The sequence below is a fragment of the Fringilla coelebs genome (assembly GCF_963513975.1).
Source record: "Fringilla coelebs genome assembly, chromosome: Z".
NCBI lineage: Eukaryota > Metazoa > Chordata > Aves > Passeriformes > Fringillidae > Fringilla > Fringilla coelebs.
This window is the reverse complement of record NC_140031.1, coordinates 43208228-43228867: the sequence shown is the minus strand read 5'-3', so window position 1 is coordinate 43228867 and position 20640 is coordinate 43208228. Positions and strand designations below refer to the sequence as shown.

Here is a 20640-nt window from a genome sequence, read left to right as displayed (position 1 = left end):
CTGTTTCACACTTAGATCTACTAAGATAACTTTGTTGGTTTTCTGCTTCAAACATCTTTAGCATAAGAAGTTGGGGGGAATCAAAATGTAGATACAAGTGTTGTCTCTCAAATTGCATTATCTGTAAGTGTGGTTATATTAGAAAATAATTAAGTTGTGGTACATTTTAATAGTTCCCATCAGGACTGAACCTTCATAGGCTCAGAGGAAAACAAAGCACAAATGAACAATAACAAAAGAAGCAAACAGCTCCTGCTGAAAGATGCTTGCTTTCTTACTTGAAAACTGACATAGTAGTGGGAGAACTATATAATCAAATAAATAATGAAAAGAAAAAGAAAGAAAAAAAATTTAAATCCGTTTTTCCCTATGTGTCCTAGGAGAGAGTCTTAAGCAGAAGTTACCACCATAATACATTATCTTTTATGTTTTCATCAAAGGTGGACAAGTTTGTTCCCAAAATGACCTTAACATGGAGAACAAGAGATGGTGTAGTGCAGAAAGAAGGGTGCATGTGCAGAAAACCAATCTAGGTTTTCTAGCTAGAAGAAAATGCTGGAAGATGATGCCTGGAAGATGGCAGCATGTAGTGGAGGCAAGTGCAGCCCCTTGTTTAAATGTGTCTGTGCATCCACAGTCTTGCCACACAATGTACAGCGAGATGCACAGTGCCACCTGAAGGAGCTGTACAGGGAAGAAGGAGGTTCACTTACACAGCCAATGTTGAGACACACTTGTGTCTCTGACACTGCCTGACAGAGAAAGAAAAGGGTAACACTGATGCATTTGAACGAAATTGTTTTGGACTCTGATGATTTTAAAAAGTGGTTTCCAGGAAAGCAGGTTGAGATGTCTTCAGTAGAGACACAAATCTGTAGTGAAAAGATTGACTTCTAAGTCACCTTCATAAACCTGAACAGTTAGAGGAAGTCTAGGAAATTCCAAAAGAAATGAGATCTGAAGTATCCTTGAACAAGTTAGGTTTTTTTTACTCCGTGGTAACAGAAATAAAATGATAAAAATGCTGCTAAAATAGATGATTGAAAACATCATAAATAAGTTTTGGTTTTGTTTACTTATGCCCAGCAATATTTCAGAATGAAATACTGTTGCTATTAGTATGCAGCCATTGACTTTGAATCTCTAGGCAGCTCTATAAATTTTCTGCATGCCGGTTTGCGCCAAATATTCTGTGGTTCTACCAACAGACTGAAACCTCTGCCATAAGCAAAGCAGTGGAGCTGCTATTTCTTGTACCAGATGTTAGCCCTCTTTGAAATTGATAAGTATGATTGACTGGGTGTAGTGATCCCTCGGATGGCCAGATGAAGGAGAAAAGCTGTGTCATGCACCGCATGTCATATTCCACAAATGTGGAAATTATGGAGAGTAGCATTCACAGCTTTCCATCACCTCCTTTACTGCTAATGTCTTCCAAGTCATTGTTGTACAGCCTATACCCAAGCAGATACAAATTTCCAAACTTTTCTGCTTTTGAGTTTTACAGTGCTAGGTCACACATTACTGCTGCAGGGGATTTACATATGCACACCCATGCATATAGCATAGATAGTAAGTGAAGGAAGCCATTCTTGGAAATTGCTGAAGAGAAGTAATGTCCTTTATATGCTATGTGCTTTCCCAGAAATGCCTGCTAGTCTTTGTTGAGGACACTGGGATCTTTGAACGGTGGATCTTCTGGAAGGCTGTTGTGTATTTTCAGCAGGTAGATAAATGGTCTGGTGCTCAGACTTGGTGAAATAGACATTCTTTTGCCTGTTGTATCTCCATATCTAAGGTCATCTCTCTCTTTCCAAAATTTTCCTCAGTATCTCTGACTCTGTCATCTGCCAATGCATAACTCTTACAGCTGATTCACTTGGATTCTGTTAAAATTTATGTAATCCATTTTTTATTGTAGGATCTAGCTTATTTTTGTAGGATTTTTTTATTATTTCATGTTTCTGTTATCCTGTATTTCATACAACTAAATAACATACTGCTTCATGTATTTATTCTTGTGATAAACTTGATATTCTATGAAATTATTATTTTATCTCAAAATATTTATTGTCTGAGTTTCATTATTTTGTTTTAATCTATGGGGTTGTCACTTTTTGCTGTTTTCTGATTTTTTATAATAAGACAAAAGATGAAAATACTTAAAAAATATAAGAGATAATGAATAATGAGAAATTCTTTTGAAATAATTGTTTCAGAGGCTGTCTTGAGTGCAGCAACCATGAAACAATTGTTTTCAGTTTTCAAAGCAATAAGGAGAGGGGGCAACAGAACTGCCACCTTGTACTTCCAGAGGGCAGAGTCTGGCACGTTTAGAAGACAGATTGACTGACTCCCTTGACTCAGATGACTAAATGACAAATGAGTCCAGGAAGGCTAGTCATTCTTTAAGAAAGAAATCTTAAAGGTGCAAGAGTTGTCTCTTCCCTTGTGCTGAAAGACAAGCTGACTGCCTTGTTTGAACAGGGAGCTTTGGCTGTATCTTGGGTGGAAAAAAAAGAGTTTATAGCCTTTGGAAGAAGGGGCAGAAAATTCAGGAGCACTACAAGGATGTTGTGAGGTTATGCAGGAAGAAAATTAGAAGGGTCAAGGCCCAGCTGGAGTTTAATCATCCTAGTGCCATAAAAGACAACAAAAAAAAGTGTCTATAAATACATGGCCAACAATAAAGGAGGGCTGAGGAGAATCACCATTCTTTCTTGGATGCAAAGGAAAACATAGTGACAAAGGATGAATAAAAAGCTGAGGTGCTTTTTATGTTCTTTACCTCAATCTTTCATATTAAGACCAGTTGTTCTGCAGGGGCCCAGCCCCCTGAGCTGAAAGACAGGGATGGGAAATAAAACCAAACCCTCGTAATGGAAAGGAAAATTGGTCAGTGACCTGCTCCATCACTTAGAAGCAGACAACTCTGTGAGGGTGGATGGGATCACCATGAGGACAGTGAGGTAGCTGGAAGAAGGATCCAGGAAACTACAGGCCTGTCAGCTTTACCTCAGTGCTGGGAAAGTCAGGAGCTGACCATCCTGAGCAACATCATATGGCATGCGTTGAACCTGCTTGATCAGCCCCAGTCAGCATATAATAAAAAACAGCATTTGGTTTATTAAAGACAGTTCTTGACTAACCTGATCTCCTTCAAAGACAGAGTTATCCACCTAGTGGATGAAGAAAAAGCAGCGAATGTTGTTTACCTGGGCCTAAGCCTTTGACACTGTCTCCCGCAGCATTCTTCTGGAAAAGCTGGCAGCCCATGGCTTGGACAGGTTCCCTCTTTTCTGAGTTAACAACTCAGTTAACAACAAGTGGCTGTAATTCCATTCACCACTCCTCTCTGGCTTATCCCAGAGAGGAGTGGTGAATGGAGTTACAGCCACTTGGCAATTGGCCACTAAGAGGTACTCGCTGGGGCTTAGTGTAGGGCCAGTTCTGTTTGACATCTTTATTGATGATCTTGACAGGGGGACCAAGTGCACCACCTGCAGTAAGTTCACAGACAATGCCAGTTTGCATGAGAATGTTGACTTGCTGAAGATAGAAAAGCTGTGCAAAGTGATAAGGACATGCTGAATTTTTGGGCTGAGGCTAGTGGCAAGAGTTTCCACAAGGCCAAGTGGTGGATCATGTACTTGGATGACAACAACCCCAGGCAGTGCTCCTGGCTGGGGCAGAGTGTCTGGAAAGCTGTCTGCTGAAAAGGACCTGGTCAACAGTGTCTGAACAGGAGCCAGCTGTGCCCAGGTGGCCAAGAAGGCCAATGGCATCCTGGTCTGTGGCAGCAGTAGTGTGGCCAGCAGGGCCAGGGCAGTGATTGTCCTCCTGTGCTTGGCGCTGGTGGGGCTGTTGAGGATTGAACCCTTTATTATAAGAAAGATATTGAAGTGTTGGAGCATATCTAGAGAAGGGCAACAGAGGTGAAGGGTCTGGAGTACAAGTGAAGGGTGGCTGAGGGAGCTGGGGCTCTTTAGCCTGGAGGAAAGAAGGCACAGGGTAGACCTTTTCTCTCTCTACAACTCCCTCTGAGTTTGTAGTGAGGTGTCCTCTCCCAGGTAACAAGTGAGGGAATGAGAAGAATTGGCCTCAACGTGAGCCAGCAGAGGCTTAGATTGAATATTAGGGAAAAGTTCCTCAGTAAAAGGGCTATCAAGCATTAGAACAGACTGCCCAGGCAAATAGTGGAGTTGCCATGTGGTTGCATTACTTAGGGACATGGTTTAGTAATGGACTTGGCAGTGCTGAGTTAATGGTTTGCCTCAATGATCTTAAAGATCTTTCCCAGCTTAACTGATTCTATGATTTTATTCTTGAATTTCAGCTAAATAAAAGTCCTACGAGTTCAGTTTCCTTATAAACTCGTAGGTTTTTTATGTTTTGGTTTTTTAATATCTTTCATAGCCATTTAGGTGAGTCACCTGCTATTTCAGATCTTCATTATTTAAAATTTGGTAGATAAAGTGATTGGAAGTCATTATCAGAAAAGAACTCTTTCATTTATTCAGCCTACTGGAAAAACTTCAAAGTGCTACACAGTGTGATGATATTTAAAGGACAATGCTTAATTCTATATTGAACAGAAGAGCTTTTTGACATATGTTTCTCTGATTTCTGAAAAGTCAATAGAAAAAATAAAAATTTTTTAGAGAAAGGATTTTCTCAGAGGGTTAATTTTCCCTCATTTGAAATTTCCTTTGTGTCCTTAGTGTGTTCTGTGACCTGTCTTTTCATTAGAAATATTGTAATCCTTTAATTACTTCTTTGTGATGTTGAACTGTGCTTTTCCTTGCAAGGTATTCTACTGGGCATCAGGCTAGCATAGTCATGTATGGTAATATAATCATGTAGTCAAAGGCTAATATTTCAAATTAATTTTAAGAATTTGTTTTCATCATTCCAGAACAGCATACTCAACTAATTTAATCAGAAAGATAAAGGTAATTATGTCATGAAATCTAACTGCTTCCAGCTTCTTGTTTGGATGTGTGATAGTCCGAATGAATGGATGGTAATCTCCTGCCAAAATACCATGCAATGATACCTCAGATACGAAAGTTTGAAATGTAATAATGTCTTGTTCATTGCTAAGCACTAGTGGCAATAATATATCCATGTGTGAGTCAGCACAGGCAGGCATCTGGGAAAACCACAAATCCACAGCTAAAATTTATTTCTGTTTCCTCGCTAAACAGGGGATCCCTGCAGCAACGCCCAGGCAGAGGCGCACAAACAAAGCTAAAACGTGTAAAATCTACCAGTGTTATGATGTCAAATACTATTTAGCAGTGTGTCTAAAGTCCTAAATAAGAATAAATATCTATTTCAGGTATACTTAAATTGCCTGAAAACTTGAATGTGTTTTTGTATTAAATATAGATTTACAGAAAGTATAACTACAACATTTGGTGTGTACGTACAAAATGGTGTGTACGTACAAAATGGTGTGTACATACATCTGGAGCACATAGAGGAACTTGGCTTTCTAGATCTGTTACAATATTACAGGATTTGTCCATGCTTTGATATAGGTCATTAGTGATGAGAGAAAAATGCTGATACCTTCCCTGATATCAGGGGGAAATGGCAGGCTGTAATAGAGTCTCAGGTTTTTTATGGATTTGGACTCCAGGTTGTCTCTAACAGAACAAACTTGAGTCATTGGAATAATCCCAGTTTTTAAACTGCTAAGTGGATGATTGTGTTTCATTAATTCACCCAAGAAAGAAATTGGGCAATGGAACCTGGGTTTCACATGGAGACAAAGAATTTTCCACTTCCAAGCTGAGTCCAGAGAGTCCATTCAGATTCAAGCCTATCCAACCCCACTATTGATTCAGAGTAGATAGGCAATGAAGAATAGATGCATATATACTGACCTAGAAAAAATAAGTTTCCTTTTATAATCAGCTCATAGGCTTTCAGTTGCTTCTTGTCTTGATACCAAAGGCAGTTTTGCCTCCTCTGCCAAACAACCAAATTGCTCTGCATGGGGCCTTAAAAAGGGTTCAGGGGAGAAAAAAAAAGGAGAGAGTAAAGAAAGGTTCAAATTGTTGAGATGAGGTGATGGGGATTTCCTCCATGGGAACCCTATCTCTAGTTTATCAAGGGACGTGGAGCTCTGTCTGTCTTAATTTAAAATCTAATCTCTTTTTGAATCTTATATCTTCTTATCCTGGAAAGAAGAGCTATTAAAAAAATGGAGGGGCAGTGGGAAAAAGAAGGAGAAAACTAAGACTATAAAATAAAATAAATAGGCACAACTCAAACTTGCTAAACTTAGAAGAGACCAACAGCAGATACTTTTTTTAGCTAAACTTAGCCCAAGTTCTGAATTTTAAATTTGGCATACTGAGGTGCTGGGTGTGTCAGAAATGAGAGAGGCAGAAAGACCTTCCTGGAAATGATGCATGTGAGAACTCAGACTCCATCTTATGCTTGTATCCATCAGTCCCTCTTTTTGCTACACTGTTCAGAAATGCCTTTATAACCAAAAAAAAAAGGAGAAAAAAAAACTTCAATAAACTGCAGATTATTTTCTTGATTTAGGTAATCTTTAAGAATATTGCCAAACTCAGTACAAATCTTTTGCTGAAAAAAAATGCACCACATTATCTACTACCTGGCTTCAAATGCAGGCTTCATAAAAGACAAAACAGAAGAGGATTTTGCAAGTGTGTTAGCAAATACCAATCCTGCTGCTAAAGTCTTATTTCTTGCTATTCTTGTTTCACACTCACTTTATGAAAAGGTTGAAGCTGCTTAAAAGCTGGAACTGATGAACCTATACATAAATGATTAGGAATGCTCTGCTAATAATTTCCAGTAAAACTCATCAGTGAGTTTCCTTAGAGGCACGTCAGCCTGCTTTGAATGCTACTTAGACTTGTAAAACCTTTTATTGAGCAGTTCACTTATTCTCAAAAATAAATTGTCCAAGTCAATTCCATTAATACTGTCACAGATTGGCTTTTTCATTGTGGATTTTATCAGCCTCTTCAGTGGTTGCCTGTTGTCTTGGCAGAAAGACACATTTTGACCGTTACTGTCTGCCAGTGACAATTTTTCCCTTAATTTAGGAATTCCTACTTCTCATGAAGGCCAGCTGGAAGCAGCTAACACATTACAGCAACTTCCTCAGCTGTTGGCTTTGGGAATATGTATTCTCTCCAGACTATATATCTTTGGCAGAGAACAGAAAGAAGGAATCTTGGGTAGCGGGTGTGCATGCCAAGTGTAAAATTTGTTATATTTAACACCTAGGTTTCTGTCCTTGAAATTATATCTAAAAGAAGTTCAAAAGTTGGACAAAATTTAAACAGGGTAGTAAGATTTAGGGTTTTTTTAAGAAAAAAAAGAATTTTTTAAAAATAGCTGCATTTTATCTTTACACAGGAATTTTTTGTAATCTTTAACAAGAATGTTTTACATGTCTTGCTGCTTGAATGGTTTTACAGTACCTTTAGGACTGTGTCCAAGATGCACAGATTAACAGCCACATAAAAAAACCCCCTCTGGCTATGTACTAGAACATTTAGTCTAAGCCTACAAATACGGTTGTCCTACAGGAATTTTTTGCTAATCAGCTACATGGCCTTAAAGTGTAGGTCATCTGAATAGTGAGAAGTAAAATGTAATTAACCTCCACAAAAATGAAGTATTGCATGTGCAAGACTGCCATGTGGGGAAATAGAGTGGGTGGGAGGAAGAGCTATGGAAATGTATTCTTCATTCACTAATAACAAAAGCTGTGGGTTTAAATTAGCCTGAAACCTGCTGAATTAATGAAAATGTTATATACTGGTTGGGAGTGGGCATTTTCTATAAATCATATATATATATATATATATATATATATATACACACACACACACACACATACATACATATATATACACACCAAAAAAATGCAAGCAGTTTTGACATTTATTTCTGATTAAATTCATTCATTAATGTGTAAAAGTGAAAATATTTTTTATTTCTTTGAAATTAAAAGCTTTGTTAGAATTTTAAACGTGGAAAGTCCAGAATATACAGTTTAACTACATACCATAAGCACTACCTAAAATGTGACAGCTGCAAATCCAGTGAAACATAGTTACCTCAGATTGAATATTTGCAGTGAGAGAAATCCAAAGGTGAGGCAAGTTTGGGAGGCAGTTTTGGAAGAGTCAGCTTCAGCCTGAATGTACACATGCATATACAGTAAAATAAGTGCCAAAATGAGGGTCAGAGATGTTGCTCTGAAGTGCATCTGACTGATCTGCAGAAGTTGAGGTGTCTCCTCATGAAGTCAGAATAGGATAAAGAATAAAAATACAAGTTACTTTTATTCTCCAATATTCAGTGTCTACTCTCAGTTACACACACAAAAACCAACACAGCAGTTGGTTGATGTGTTTGCAAGACAAACTCACATTTAAGACATGGACATCACAGCCAAAGAAACTTCACTCTTTGTCTGTGTAGCTAGCCAAGTGCACTGCTAACTGCCTAATGCTTTCCCTATTTCATACTATTTTAAATATAAGCTAATATAGCTAATAGCTGATATGAGCTTTTATGGTAAAAAGATTTTTTTTTCTGGCTTCCAGTCAGTAGAATTCTAAATTTCAAAGTTAGACACCACTGCTGCTGCTGCTTTGTGAACATAGAAGAGCACATTATGCTTATCAGATGCCTCATTGACTTTAAAACCCTAGGTGTTAGGAAAAATCTTGCTTTACTTGCATGTTGACTAGGTTGGGTTTAAAAGTTTTGTATTGCAAATCACTGGGGTGGCCCTGATTGTTCTCAATGTTCCGCAAGCATCTTACAAGACATAGTAAGTTCCATTTTTTAAAAAACAAAAATAAATGCACTGTACATTTCAGTGAAAATAAAAAACATAGACCACAAATTTTTCTAATTCCTGCTTTGCAACGTATTTCCTATATGAACTGAGACATTTCATTTAATCATCCTTTGATGTCAGTTTCTAAAACTGTGGTAGTAATAAGTAGGTCAAGCAAGACTAATTGTTTGCAATATCTCTACATCTTGGAATGGAAAACTACATTTTAATGCTTCATAACACTCTGGAATATCTCACCAGGGCCTTTGCAGGCTCAATTATTTAAAGGATATTAATTCACCAGTTAAGATTTTAATGCCAAAATCTTGCCAGATTCTGCATAGAAATTCTGATCTAAACACTGATTAGCTGAGAGATTTGTCTGTTTGTTGCTTGTTGTGTCAGTTGCAGTCCCAACAAACTTTCAAGCCAGAGCTCATTTGATGTAGAGAAGATGTGGCTGCTGCCAGAGCGCTCTTCACAGAGTCACCTGCCTACATGAATTGTTTGGCATTACCAATTAGCAGATAAACCTTTGGAACCCATTTTGTCAGCAAAAGACTAGTGTTTTTCAAATCCCATTCTCCCCTCCAGTATTCCAGGTGGCTGAATTGCACCTACTCACTCTAGGATGACCTAAGGGCAGAGAAATTTTTTTTGGAGATCTTATGTACAAGGTCGACCTGCCTATATCCTCCTTCTCTGCAGCTGACTTAAGGAATACCACACATTTACACATACTCTAACTTTGGTTGATAAGCATACTAATTTTTGAAGGAAAAAAAATTAATACTGCGTGTAATATTACTCTAAATTAAGATCACTGTGATAACATTTAAAGATTATCTTTCCTTATTAGAGATCTTCAACTTATTAGCCTCATCATATCACCTTCATTTTCCTTTCACTCTCACATTTGTTTTCTCTTTGTGCTGTAGTTTTAGTTTTGTCTTTTTTTTCACCTTTTTAAATTTTGCTTTTCCACTGTCTCAATTTAAACTTGATTAAAATATTCCAAAAATAAATATCTCTGAAACTATGATGAGAGGAATTTAGGGAGTGGTCAGAATTTTGGCAAAATTAAAATCTATGTTCCATCTGCTACTGGGGATAAAATTCGTGTTGGTGTATGTGTGATGTTTTACATATTGACCATGTGCATAATGTTAACTGTTATAGGAACTCAGATTATTTTTAGCTGCACAGAGAAAAGGCAGAGAATTCAAAAAGGGGAGTTCTGTTGGGAGACTTTTCTCATGCAATTTTACAGCAGTATATTAGATTTGATAGCATACTTTGAAAATAAATCAGTACTAACTGATTTTCCTCCTGTAAATAACATATTTGTTCATGTGTTAAACTGTGGTTGTTACTGAATAGACAACTGTGTATTCATAATTTTATATCTTTACATGCCTTGGCCTATGGAGGCTGTATCTGTATAACTTAGCAAGATACAGTTCTGGAACTGTATCTTGCTAAGTTAACAACAGGACCTTGAACAACAGGAACAAAATCAAGTCCTCTTGCTGCCTCTATAAAATGCCAATGTTTGATTTCATGTTGTTACAAGTTCAGTTCCTTGTGAAAACATCGAAGTGTATATCCTACTCTTTTCGTAGCTCTGTTGGGGTCTTATGAGTCCAAAAGACAGGAGTCTCCCTTCTCTTGATGCACATTTTGGTGTGTAAACTCTCTATTTCCCATTTAGCGCTTGTAAATCTTTCTTCCAGGTAAGTGTTTAAATTGTCACTTAAACACATATAGATAACCAAACCAAAGGGTAAAAACTTGTTTAGTGTTTCATATAGTCAAAATTTATTCATCCTTTGAAGAAAACTATACTTCTCCATCTTGAGACAGGACGTCTGGGAAACATTTTTTGTTATGGCACCTTCTCCTTGTCTTTCTTATTTCAGTTCTTTTTCAGCTGCTTCTTGAAGCCTCCCAAGGAAATATATTCTGAATATTTATGTAATAAAAAATATTTAGAAAAACATTTTCAGGATTGCAGCCTGAGCTCTTACATTATTCATTACAAGAAACGGATTAGTATTTGAAGATGTTCTATACAGAAAATTTCTGTAGAACTTGGTGAAATTTCTGGGTACTTGAGTCAAAATCATTAGAGGCTAGGATAAAATTCCAATATGTAATTTTTAATAGATTTGTAGTTAAAGCAGTAGCATGTGAGTCAAATGGACAGAAAAGTAATTCATGTCCTATGAAATTTTGTTCACAAAAAGTCAGAAAAGGCAAAAGCATATTTTGGCTTGAGTTTGGTTTGTTTTGTTGTTGCTGTTTGGAATAGGTTTTATAAGCATCTGTGCAGCACTGTCCAAGTTTTCATTCTAATATATTATGTTACTGTGATAGAAGTAAGATGTTACCAATGTTACAGTGCTCCGTTGTTTAATTTTGTTACCTCATTCTCTGTGGCAACAAGATGTCAAGATTAATTAAAGGCCAGGCATCATGTCTCACACTGTGCGTTTTATTTGTGAGACACATGTGAAAACATGAAGATGTGATACAAAGACACGAGGCATAAACTACGCTTAGCAGAAAGAGTACTTTTGTGATGGTTAACTAATGGCTTTATTAAAAATTCTTCTCTCTGCTAGTATCTGTGAATGGTTTTACCATCACTTTAACCTCTAATAAGAGTAAATTTGTATATAGATACAAGAGGCTAATGTTTGCTTCCTCCAGGCACATTGGTATATTTGAGTTTTATCACAGGCTCTACAAAACGGACTTGGACATCAATAAGATGCTGGAGTGAGTTCTTCAATTAATACTGTTAATTAATTTGTGCTTTTAAAATTGATTTTCATTTAGCTAGTGGAATAGAATTCAGAAATCTTGAAATGCTGACATCTGAAGAAGCAGCCAGTCACTTCACGTGGACTGGCATTTCATGTTCATGATTACTAGCAAAAGTACCTTTCCAAAGAATGTGTCTCCTGTGTGTTCCAGTGCTCTGTCACCTGTGGCAAAGGAATGCAGTCTCGAGTCATCCAGTGCATGCACAAGATCACGGGAAGGCATGGCAATGAATGCTTTTCTTCAGAAAAGCCTGCAGCCTACAGACCCTGTCATCTCCATCCCTGCAATGAGAAAATTAATGTTAATACAATAACATCACCCAGGTTAGGTAAGCAGTCAAAGATAACAAATCTCTTTTCAGATATTTCTCTCCATACAGTAACATTGATCTCAGTTTAGAAACAGAAGTCAGGAGGCATTAAAGAGATTTAAATTCTATGCAGAGACTGACCTTCCTGCCTCAGGTTTTGAGAATGTACATCAGGGACTGTAACTAAGAATGGTGAAGGGTTTTGTTATCCAAAGAAGGACCTTATTATAAGACTGTATGATATTAAAGGAACAAAATGTCCCATATGAAAATATATAGTTATATTAGAGACACTATAAACATATATGCTTTTATATATATTCACCCAATTTTATCAAATTTTTCTAAAGTAAGAAAATACCTTATTTTCTGTTTAAAAATGTTGCAAACTATGTTATCTTGATATCTGTGAGATCAAGTAGGCCCTTATTTGTTCTTTAAATACAAAGAGCTCTTTCCACTTGTCTTTTGTTCAAATCTACATCTATGCCTGATGTATTAGGAAGTCTGAAGGAAAATTACTTTGAATGAAGATATTTGCTGGATCTGGCAGAACTCAGGCCTCTTCTGTTCTTAAAGAAATTATGCTATTATATAACTACAGAACTGTTAGTTCTGGTGGTTTTTGTTTCCTAGTGCATTGTTGATGATGATTACCTTTAGTTCCCCTAATCATTCATCTGCATTTTGAGCATGATGGGAATATTCAAAGCCTTGCTATAAGACAGTACACCCTCTCCAGCTGATATTCCAGAGCCCTTGTTAAGATAAACCCTCCTGTCCAATAGATTACACCTGCATGGAAAACAAGACTGGCATTTCAGACTGTGTGCAATATTTCTTTTAAGACAGTGAAGCATATTTCTCTTAGAGGTTTTGCATCTTTGAACCTTTCTGCACAGTAGTCATTGTTGCAATTTGCTGTTGCTTATGGTCCTCTCCTTGCTATTTCACTGTTTGAATGTTCCTTCCCTTTGTTCTTTGTTCAGTTGGTCTCTGAGAAGCTAGATGCCATCTCCCCATCATTGATGATTTTCCTCTGGTGAGGTTATATAAGCAGCTTTGTGTTACAGAGTCGAGTGAATCAGAGTCACACAAAAATACAATGTCAATGAAAGTTTGACTTAATGTTAAGTGCAAAAAAAAGATAGGGCTGTGTTGTCACACAGAATCACAGAATAACTAGGTTGGAAGAGACCTTCAAGATCATCAAGTCCAACCCATGCCCTAAAGACCTTAACTAAGCAATGGCACCAAGTGCCATATCCAGTCATTTTTTTAATACATCCAGGGACGGTGACTCCACCACCTCCCCAGGCAGGCCATTCCAATATTTTATAGCTCTTTCTATGAAGAACTTCTTCCTAATATCCAATCTGTATTTCCCCTGTCGCAGCTGGAGACTGTGTCCTCTCGTTCTGACATTTGTTTTCTGGAGAAAGAGACCGACCCCCACCTGACTACAGCCACCTTTCAGGAAGTTGTAGAGAGTGATAAGGTCACCCCCGAGTCTCCTTTCTCAAGGCTAAACAAAAATCCCAGCTCCCTCAGCCATTCCTCACAGGGTTTGTGTTCCACGTCCCTCACCAGCCCCATTGCTCTCCTCTGGACGCACTCAATTGTCTCCATGTCCTTCCCAAACTGAGGGGCCCAGAGGTAGACACAGCACTCAAGGTGTGGCCTCACCAGTGCTGACTACAGGGGAAGGATGACCTCCCTGGTCCTGCTGGCCGCACTGTCCTCATGGCATGAATTATTTAGGACTGACATTAGTAATCTGCAAGTCAGTGTCATCCAGCATGGAGTCAGAATCCAATCCAGCAGAAACCCTTAACATCTCTGAAATACATAATGCAATGCTTCTCTTCAATATACTAATAATTTTGACCTCCAGTTCCATTCATATAATACAGTAGAGATTTTTTGATTAGGGGGTAGGACTAGTGAAAGCTGATGGGGATTGTCCCACCAGCTCTTTCACAAATTTCTCTTCTTTTAGCACAGGAGATTAACTCAAACCTGAGATTACTTCTAATTTCAGTGTTTGTGATGGGTTTTGGACAATATCTTGTTCTTATGCCCTGTATTTCAATGGGTTCCCATTTTAATTCCATGTGTATACTACATACTACATATGCAAGTACTTAAGTTACACTTGAGATGTATAACTAAATGTAAAGAGTTCCAACTTCAGTAACACAGTGCTTCAATGATAAGCTCTGTAAAGAGGCTTTCATAAGTGAAACAAGGCAGAAAGATGATCTCCACTTACTCATGAGAAGACAGTTGCATGACATTAAACTAATTAAGATGCACCTTAATCCAATTTGTAAATAAAGCTGGCCTAAAAATTTTTGATGTCGAATATACTGACAACAGGAGGACAAGGGGAATTCCTTTGCTTGTTAGATATCTACATCTATAACCCTTTCTCTTCCCCAGATACACTTATGTCCTTGTCTCTTTTCGTACATGATTCTTCACTAGTAAAGGCAACAGTAATGTATATTTGATTTTGCTGTTGTTGTTTCACAGCTGCTTTGACATTCAAGTGCCTAGGAGACCAGTGGCCTGTGTACTGCAGAGTGATAAGAGAGAAGAACCTCTGTCAAGACATGAGGTGGTATCAGCGATGCTGTGAGACATGCAGGGACTTTTATGCGCAAAAAATGCAACAAAAGAGCTGACCTCTGTCAGGCTGGCTGGCTCTCAGTTCGTTGCAATCTTATTATTTATAAACACACACACACCCACACAGGCTTTTTTAGTCCAAATATTATCAGATGACATATAATTTAATCAAATTAATTTATTTTTGCCTGCCAGACATCCTTAATAGTTTTGGTTAACAGCCAACATGTTTTATCTTCTGACATTTTCATAAAAAATTTTTATATGAACACTTTTGGATACATTTATCAGAATTTTTTAAAAATAGTAACTAGTATTTTAAATGTTTATTTTCAGTAAGGTCATCTGTTGCAAAAAAAAAGTCATGTTATCTTGAATTTATTTTAATTTAGCTGAATAGTTTTGTTGTATATGGAAATAAAGTTCTTTTTAATTTTATTATATTTTTGGCATTTGGAGTCAGAATGAGCTTGTGTTTTTTGCAACAGATGTCAAAGTGAACAGACTAACATTATTAAACAGGTTATTACAGAATGTATTGTGAAATTAGTTCATTTGATTTAGAAACATACTGAAGGGGATATTCTACTGTAACTTATAAACAAGAAAATTAAAATAGCTAAGTAGAGATTTTGCTCATTCTCATGGACACATACTTGAACACAAGTATTAAATCAATGAAACACTGTAGAGATTTACACTGAATCACTGTTGCACTGTTTGAGGTAGTGTAGAAAAATGCAGTCCTAGAACTTGTACCATCCTATGAATCCACGTCTGTAGTGTTTTAACATGTCACTTAATTTTTTAAAGTTTTGAAACAAAAGACCCATATCCCTCTATACCTTTGTGTGTCCTTTTGCAGATTTACAAATGGAAGGGTCCTTTCTCCTGCCACTTGTATGGATTAATCTGTTAAACATTCTCAATTCTCTGTTGATAATTTAGAAAATAGCTTTGTAATACTACTTTAGTTTTATCTTTGACTAATGAAAAAGTCTTTATAAAAATTAAATGTTTTACGATTTTGTGAAACATTATGAAACAGCTAAGATTTTCCTTATGAGAAAATACTGTACATGATTCACATGATTTTTACATTTTCAATAAAAAGTAAAGCTCCTTTTGCTATTTGAATTTTTCTTTTTTTGTGTGTTTGAGTGTGGTAGATTAATCCATCAAGCCCTGCATTGCAGCAGGTACAGATACAGTATGAGTGCTTTCTGCCTCTTGACTTGGGCACCACTCTGCAGCTGCAGACAGGCATGTCACTCTGTGAGCCTTGAGATACATATATATGGAAAGTTGAGAATAGCAAGGTAACATTCTGTGGAGAGGCAGGTATTTATCTCAGGTGAGTCCTGTAACTGCTGAACTTGGCAAGTGGACAGCAGTGGTGTTCTGCCCTCAGTTTGTGATGCAAGTGTTTAAGCATCTTCTTAAAATATGTAGGAGAGCAAACCTGAAGGCAAGACAGATGGAGAAATAAGTCAGAAATATTTTCTACTCAAAACAAAAAAAGAATGCAGCTTTATTTGATTTTTGCTTTTCTTCTCTGCAGAGTCAAGTGTCTAGATGTGATACACTGTTTCCACAGACGGATAACCACAGACACCCACAGACAATAAACTGAGGCCCCCAGTCAGGACTGTGATTCTGTCCTGGAAGAATACTTAGATGCAGTTTTAACTACCATTGAAATCAACGTCTGTGTTTCAAATAGCTGTACTATCAAAATCTTTAGTTTGGCATCTTACTGCTTCGCATTTGAAAACTTCAACTTTAATGAGGTGCTAGTGTATGATTTTAAATAAAATACCTTCTGGTTTTGAAAAGTAAAAAAAGAAAGAAAAATAATGTTGACATGGGGGAATGTTATATTTTGTATAACAAAAAAGTTTCAATGCACAGAAAATTCAGTTGCTTTGGGGCATAATTCCTTAAAGTCACAGAAGCACATTTGAAAGTCTAATAGAATTATTGTAGTTGGCAGGCAAAAGAAGCAATTATTATTTTAAATTTTCTTCATACTTAGCACCAGATCTTGGTAATACTCCTGCACTCACTTGAATCACAATTGAAAATCAAGCAAAAGAAAAGATGCCTCCCGACTAGGGGCCAGAGGAAAATTTTTATCAGCCAGTGATATCATCTTCACAGTTCTAAATGTTTATGCTTTGCTGATTTTGAATATTTCACTAACAAGAATGTCATCTTAATTACAAAATTTAGGAAGTGTGTTTCAACTCTGGCTGTATCTGTCAAAAACAAATCACTGACTGCTGTTGAAATCATCCTCCCATCACCTCTATAAGAAGGTCATAAAAAGGAAGTACTTTTCATTGGGAGACTGGGTTGGAAATTAGGATGTTATAGGATGTTATTGTTTGATCAGGATGTTATAGTGCTGTTAAGTCTGGTTCCGATTCCTTTAGCATCACAAAACTACTAGTTAAATGTGTGTGAATCATTTTGAAGCAGTTTTGTGTCTAAATAGCAAATATACCTCTGAATTTGGAAGCAAGTTCATTTTACTACTTCAGTATATCTTATCATCATTCAGAAGAGCAGTACAGACTGAAATAACCTTTTGGTCAGAAAATTATAAGAACATTCTGAACAGGTGCCCAGGCTATGGCTTCAGCCACAGCATGCTGTGGGGAGGGCAGGCATGTGTCAGCCCTGAAAAGTTTTCAATAGACCTGGGTGGCAGCAGGCAGCCCTTTCCAGCCGTGTTCAGGCCTTATAGCCAGCCTTATGCAGGCTTAGACAGCCCAGAGTTTACTCTTTTTTTTTCAAAATGTATATGTTCTTTCTTCTTCAAGGACAATCCCTCTACATTAATATGTTTTCCTTTTAGCCTGATGAATATGTAACATTTCAACAAATGAGTGTCAAATCAATCAAGTTCAGCTGGCATGTAAAGGTGAAATTCACTCTTAGCTCCTAAGGGCTAGAGTAGGCCTCTCTGCTGATTAAATACCACTTAGACCCTATTTTGTCAGATTAAGTGGGATTTAAGTGGTACACGGGATTTTGCTAGGTTGGTGCACAGCAGGTTTACTTCCTCCTCCCGCATAAGTGCTGGCCAGCTAGAGTAGTGACCAGAAGTTACACCAGCTACCACTTCTCATAACTCTCTTAAAGAAATACCTGAATTTTAATAGCATTGTCATTTATTCTGAAGGGAAATTGCTGCTTTTTTCTGGAGGAAGTGGGTTACATTTTGGGTTGTTTCAGGTTTTTTCTATTCAGTTTTCATTATCTTCTTTAGTGACAGAAAAACAGCCATTTGCATATTCAAAAAATACACTCAAAATAGAAAGCTTGCCTGCATCATGAGACCAGTGGAGGCCCTAAAACCTAACAGATCAATTATAAAAAGAAAATTAAAAGCACTCAGAAAGAATTTAAAGATGTCTGTAAAAAAGATGTGCAAACTAGAAAGGGAACTTGAAATATGTCCAAACCAGGAAGCCAAAAGGGTAGACAGTGTGACCATCTGATAACACAAGTGTGAAAGGGACACTCAGGAGTGATAAAGAGCTGAAAGAGAAGTTCAGTGAATTACTTGTGTGGCTTTTCGAGATGAAATGTTGCAAGGTTCCTTATAGCAGAGATATCAGAGAAGTTGGATGAAGGTGAAGGAAATGTACAGGAAGTAAGACGAAATAAATATGTTCAATACAAACACCATCTAGGATTCCAGTCACCTGAGACTATTGGAAGAACACAACTGGGAAATTGGTATCAGAGCCACTTGCCATGGTGCCACTTGCCATGGTGCAAGGTGTCATTGCAGAGAGTCAGTCTGCCAGACTGGCAGACTGCAGTATAATTCCTGCCTGTGGAAAAGGCACCCCCTTGAGCTACAGATTGCCATAATAGCCAATGAAAAACATAAGATCCCTGAGCACATGGATAAGCATGTGCTCTTGGGGGAGTGTCAGCGTGGCTTCAGTTGTGAACAGAGCAAAGAGAATCTGCTGGACACAGAAATTTCTGACAAAGTTCATTATTACAGGATATTCGAGAAACTGCTTTCACACAGGACTGAAGGAGCAATCTTTATGGCTTGAAAGGTGATTAAAAGATTGGAAACGAAATGGTCATCTTTCAGGATTGAGAGAAGTCAGCAGCTGGTTCCCTAAGGAGTTAGGTTATTTGGCATTTTCATCAGTGGCATGAGGAAGAGTTAAAATGGAGTTCTCCATCTATGCAGGTGCCATAAAGCTCTTCTGGTTAACTCTCCCTCAGTTGTGAAGAAACACAAAACTGAGTGATTAGACAAGACATTAACTGAAAAACTTTGATGTAAGTATATGTCAAGTATTATAGCAATAAAAATAGCCTGAACTGTTCCTATGAGATACTGAATTTGCAGCTGGCAGTCACAGAAGGGAAGTTACTTGCCCTGTGAGAGTTACTAGTGCTATGAGAATAATGGGGGAAAAAGCACCAAAAACTGATGGATGTTTTCAGAAGGAAAGATACAATTTTACCCATTTTTGGGACTGGTGTAACCACAACATGAGCATTGTATTCATTTATGGTTGCTGTATTCCTACAAACAATGTAGTGGAATTACAGAGCAACACACTGAAAATGGAAAATAAATTAGTAAGGAGGTAGACTAGGTGGCTTGCAAGATGAGATTTAAAATGTTGATAATTCAGATTGAAAAGAAAGACTGAAATAATTATAGTTTTAAAAATCCTGAAGGTGTTGGATAAGCTGTGTGGGGAGCTCTTCTTAAAACCCTGCAGTATTACAAAGAGGGCATCCTTGATATGATTAATATGGAAATTAATTTAAAAGACATAAAAGTAAGCAATTTATGCAGATGGTCATGAGGTTCTGAATCTTGCTTCTGGAGGAGGTACTACCAGAAGTATTGAAAACCAGACAACTTTATTGACAATTTATAAATAGATAGTAAAAGGCCTGGGGAAGAGACACTTCAGGACGAAGAAAAATTGTGTGGCTTCTGGGGGACCAAAAGAATGAACTGCAGAAAGTAGCAGGCCAAGTCTCCCTAAACAGCATTTTGTTTTTGTCCTTTTCAAAAAAAGTGATAGATCCTGAGATTGGGAGAGGTCTGACTTAATAAGATACCTTTTATATTCTTATGTCCAATGGATTAGTGTTAATATGTAAACTCACACAGGCACACACAACATCTTATGCTACAGTAGCACAGACAAGCCCTGTGTTTCTAGAGATGCTGGAAAGTCTATGTTTCAGAAGTCATGGTTGCGTATACCCATGTATTTTAGAATACAAATTATTACTCTCTTAGTTATAACTGCATAGGAAAAAGGGAAAAAGTGAGAACTACATGTCATGGTAAATCCAAAAGAACAGCTTCATGGTAATCCCTAGGGTAGACTGGAAAGGTGTATTAGTGTTCCAGGGCTTCATTAAACTGGGGAGACATAGTTGTAAATGTAGCACCAGGTTTCCCAAAAGCACGAACATCCACTCAGAAACATTGTCACTACTGTCTCTCTTGTGGCTGCTCACAAATACATATTTGAGCGTCTACTTGAAAGGTGCCATATTAATAATTTTAAACAGATATGCTTTAAAATAATCTCCAATAATTACATGCAAGGAAACATCATGAGCTTTTAAAATAAATAGCAGGTTTAACTTACATCTATATCCAACTATTCATTTTTACTTTAGGATTTAAAAAATGTTTTCCTATTTTTATTTTGTTTCTATATTTCAGCTCTTTTCTGTGTGGTAAATAGATTGGCTTGATTCTGTGGTCTAAGTACAGAACTAAATTTTTTGTGATGCCCTAATTCTCACTAAAAATTTGATTCACAAAAGGTTTCCCTGGATTTTAAGCAATGACCTTTCAAAAGCTTATCCTCTGTGGCAATTTCATCAAAATGAAGCATATCCTAGAAAAACACATATTTTAAGAAAAGGTTAAAATAAGAATGAAGAGGCTACTTTGCTAGTCATATATGGAGGCCATAATGAGAAGGGGAATTTCATTAGCTGAAAGTGAAAG

At 37.3% G+C, this 20640-nt stretch overlaps 1 protein-coding gene across 1 annotated transcript in view; it reads left to right on the top strand.

Annotated features, from left to right (window-relative positions):
* Positions 1-14671, top strand: part of ADAMTS19 (ADAM metallopeptidase with thrombospondin type 1 motif 19) — a gene marked incomplete at both ends in the record, with an annotated part of 127274 nt that extends 112603 nt beyond the window's left edge. The window contains 2 exons of the mRNA XM_084224614.1: positions 11825-12002; positions 14520-14671. Coding sequence (XP_084080740.1) covers positions 11825-12002; positions 14520-14671 — 330 coding nt within the window. The remainder of the gene's footprint in view (positions 1-11824; positions 12003-14519) is intronic.
* Between the last annotated feature and the right edge of the window lie 5969 nt (positions 14672-20640).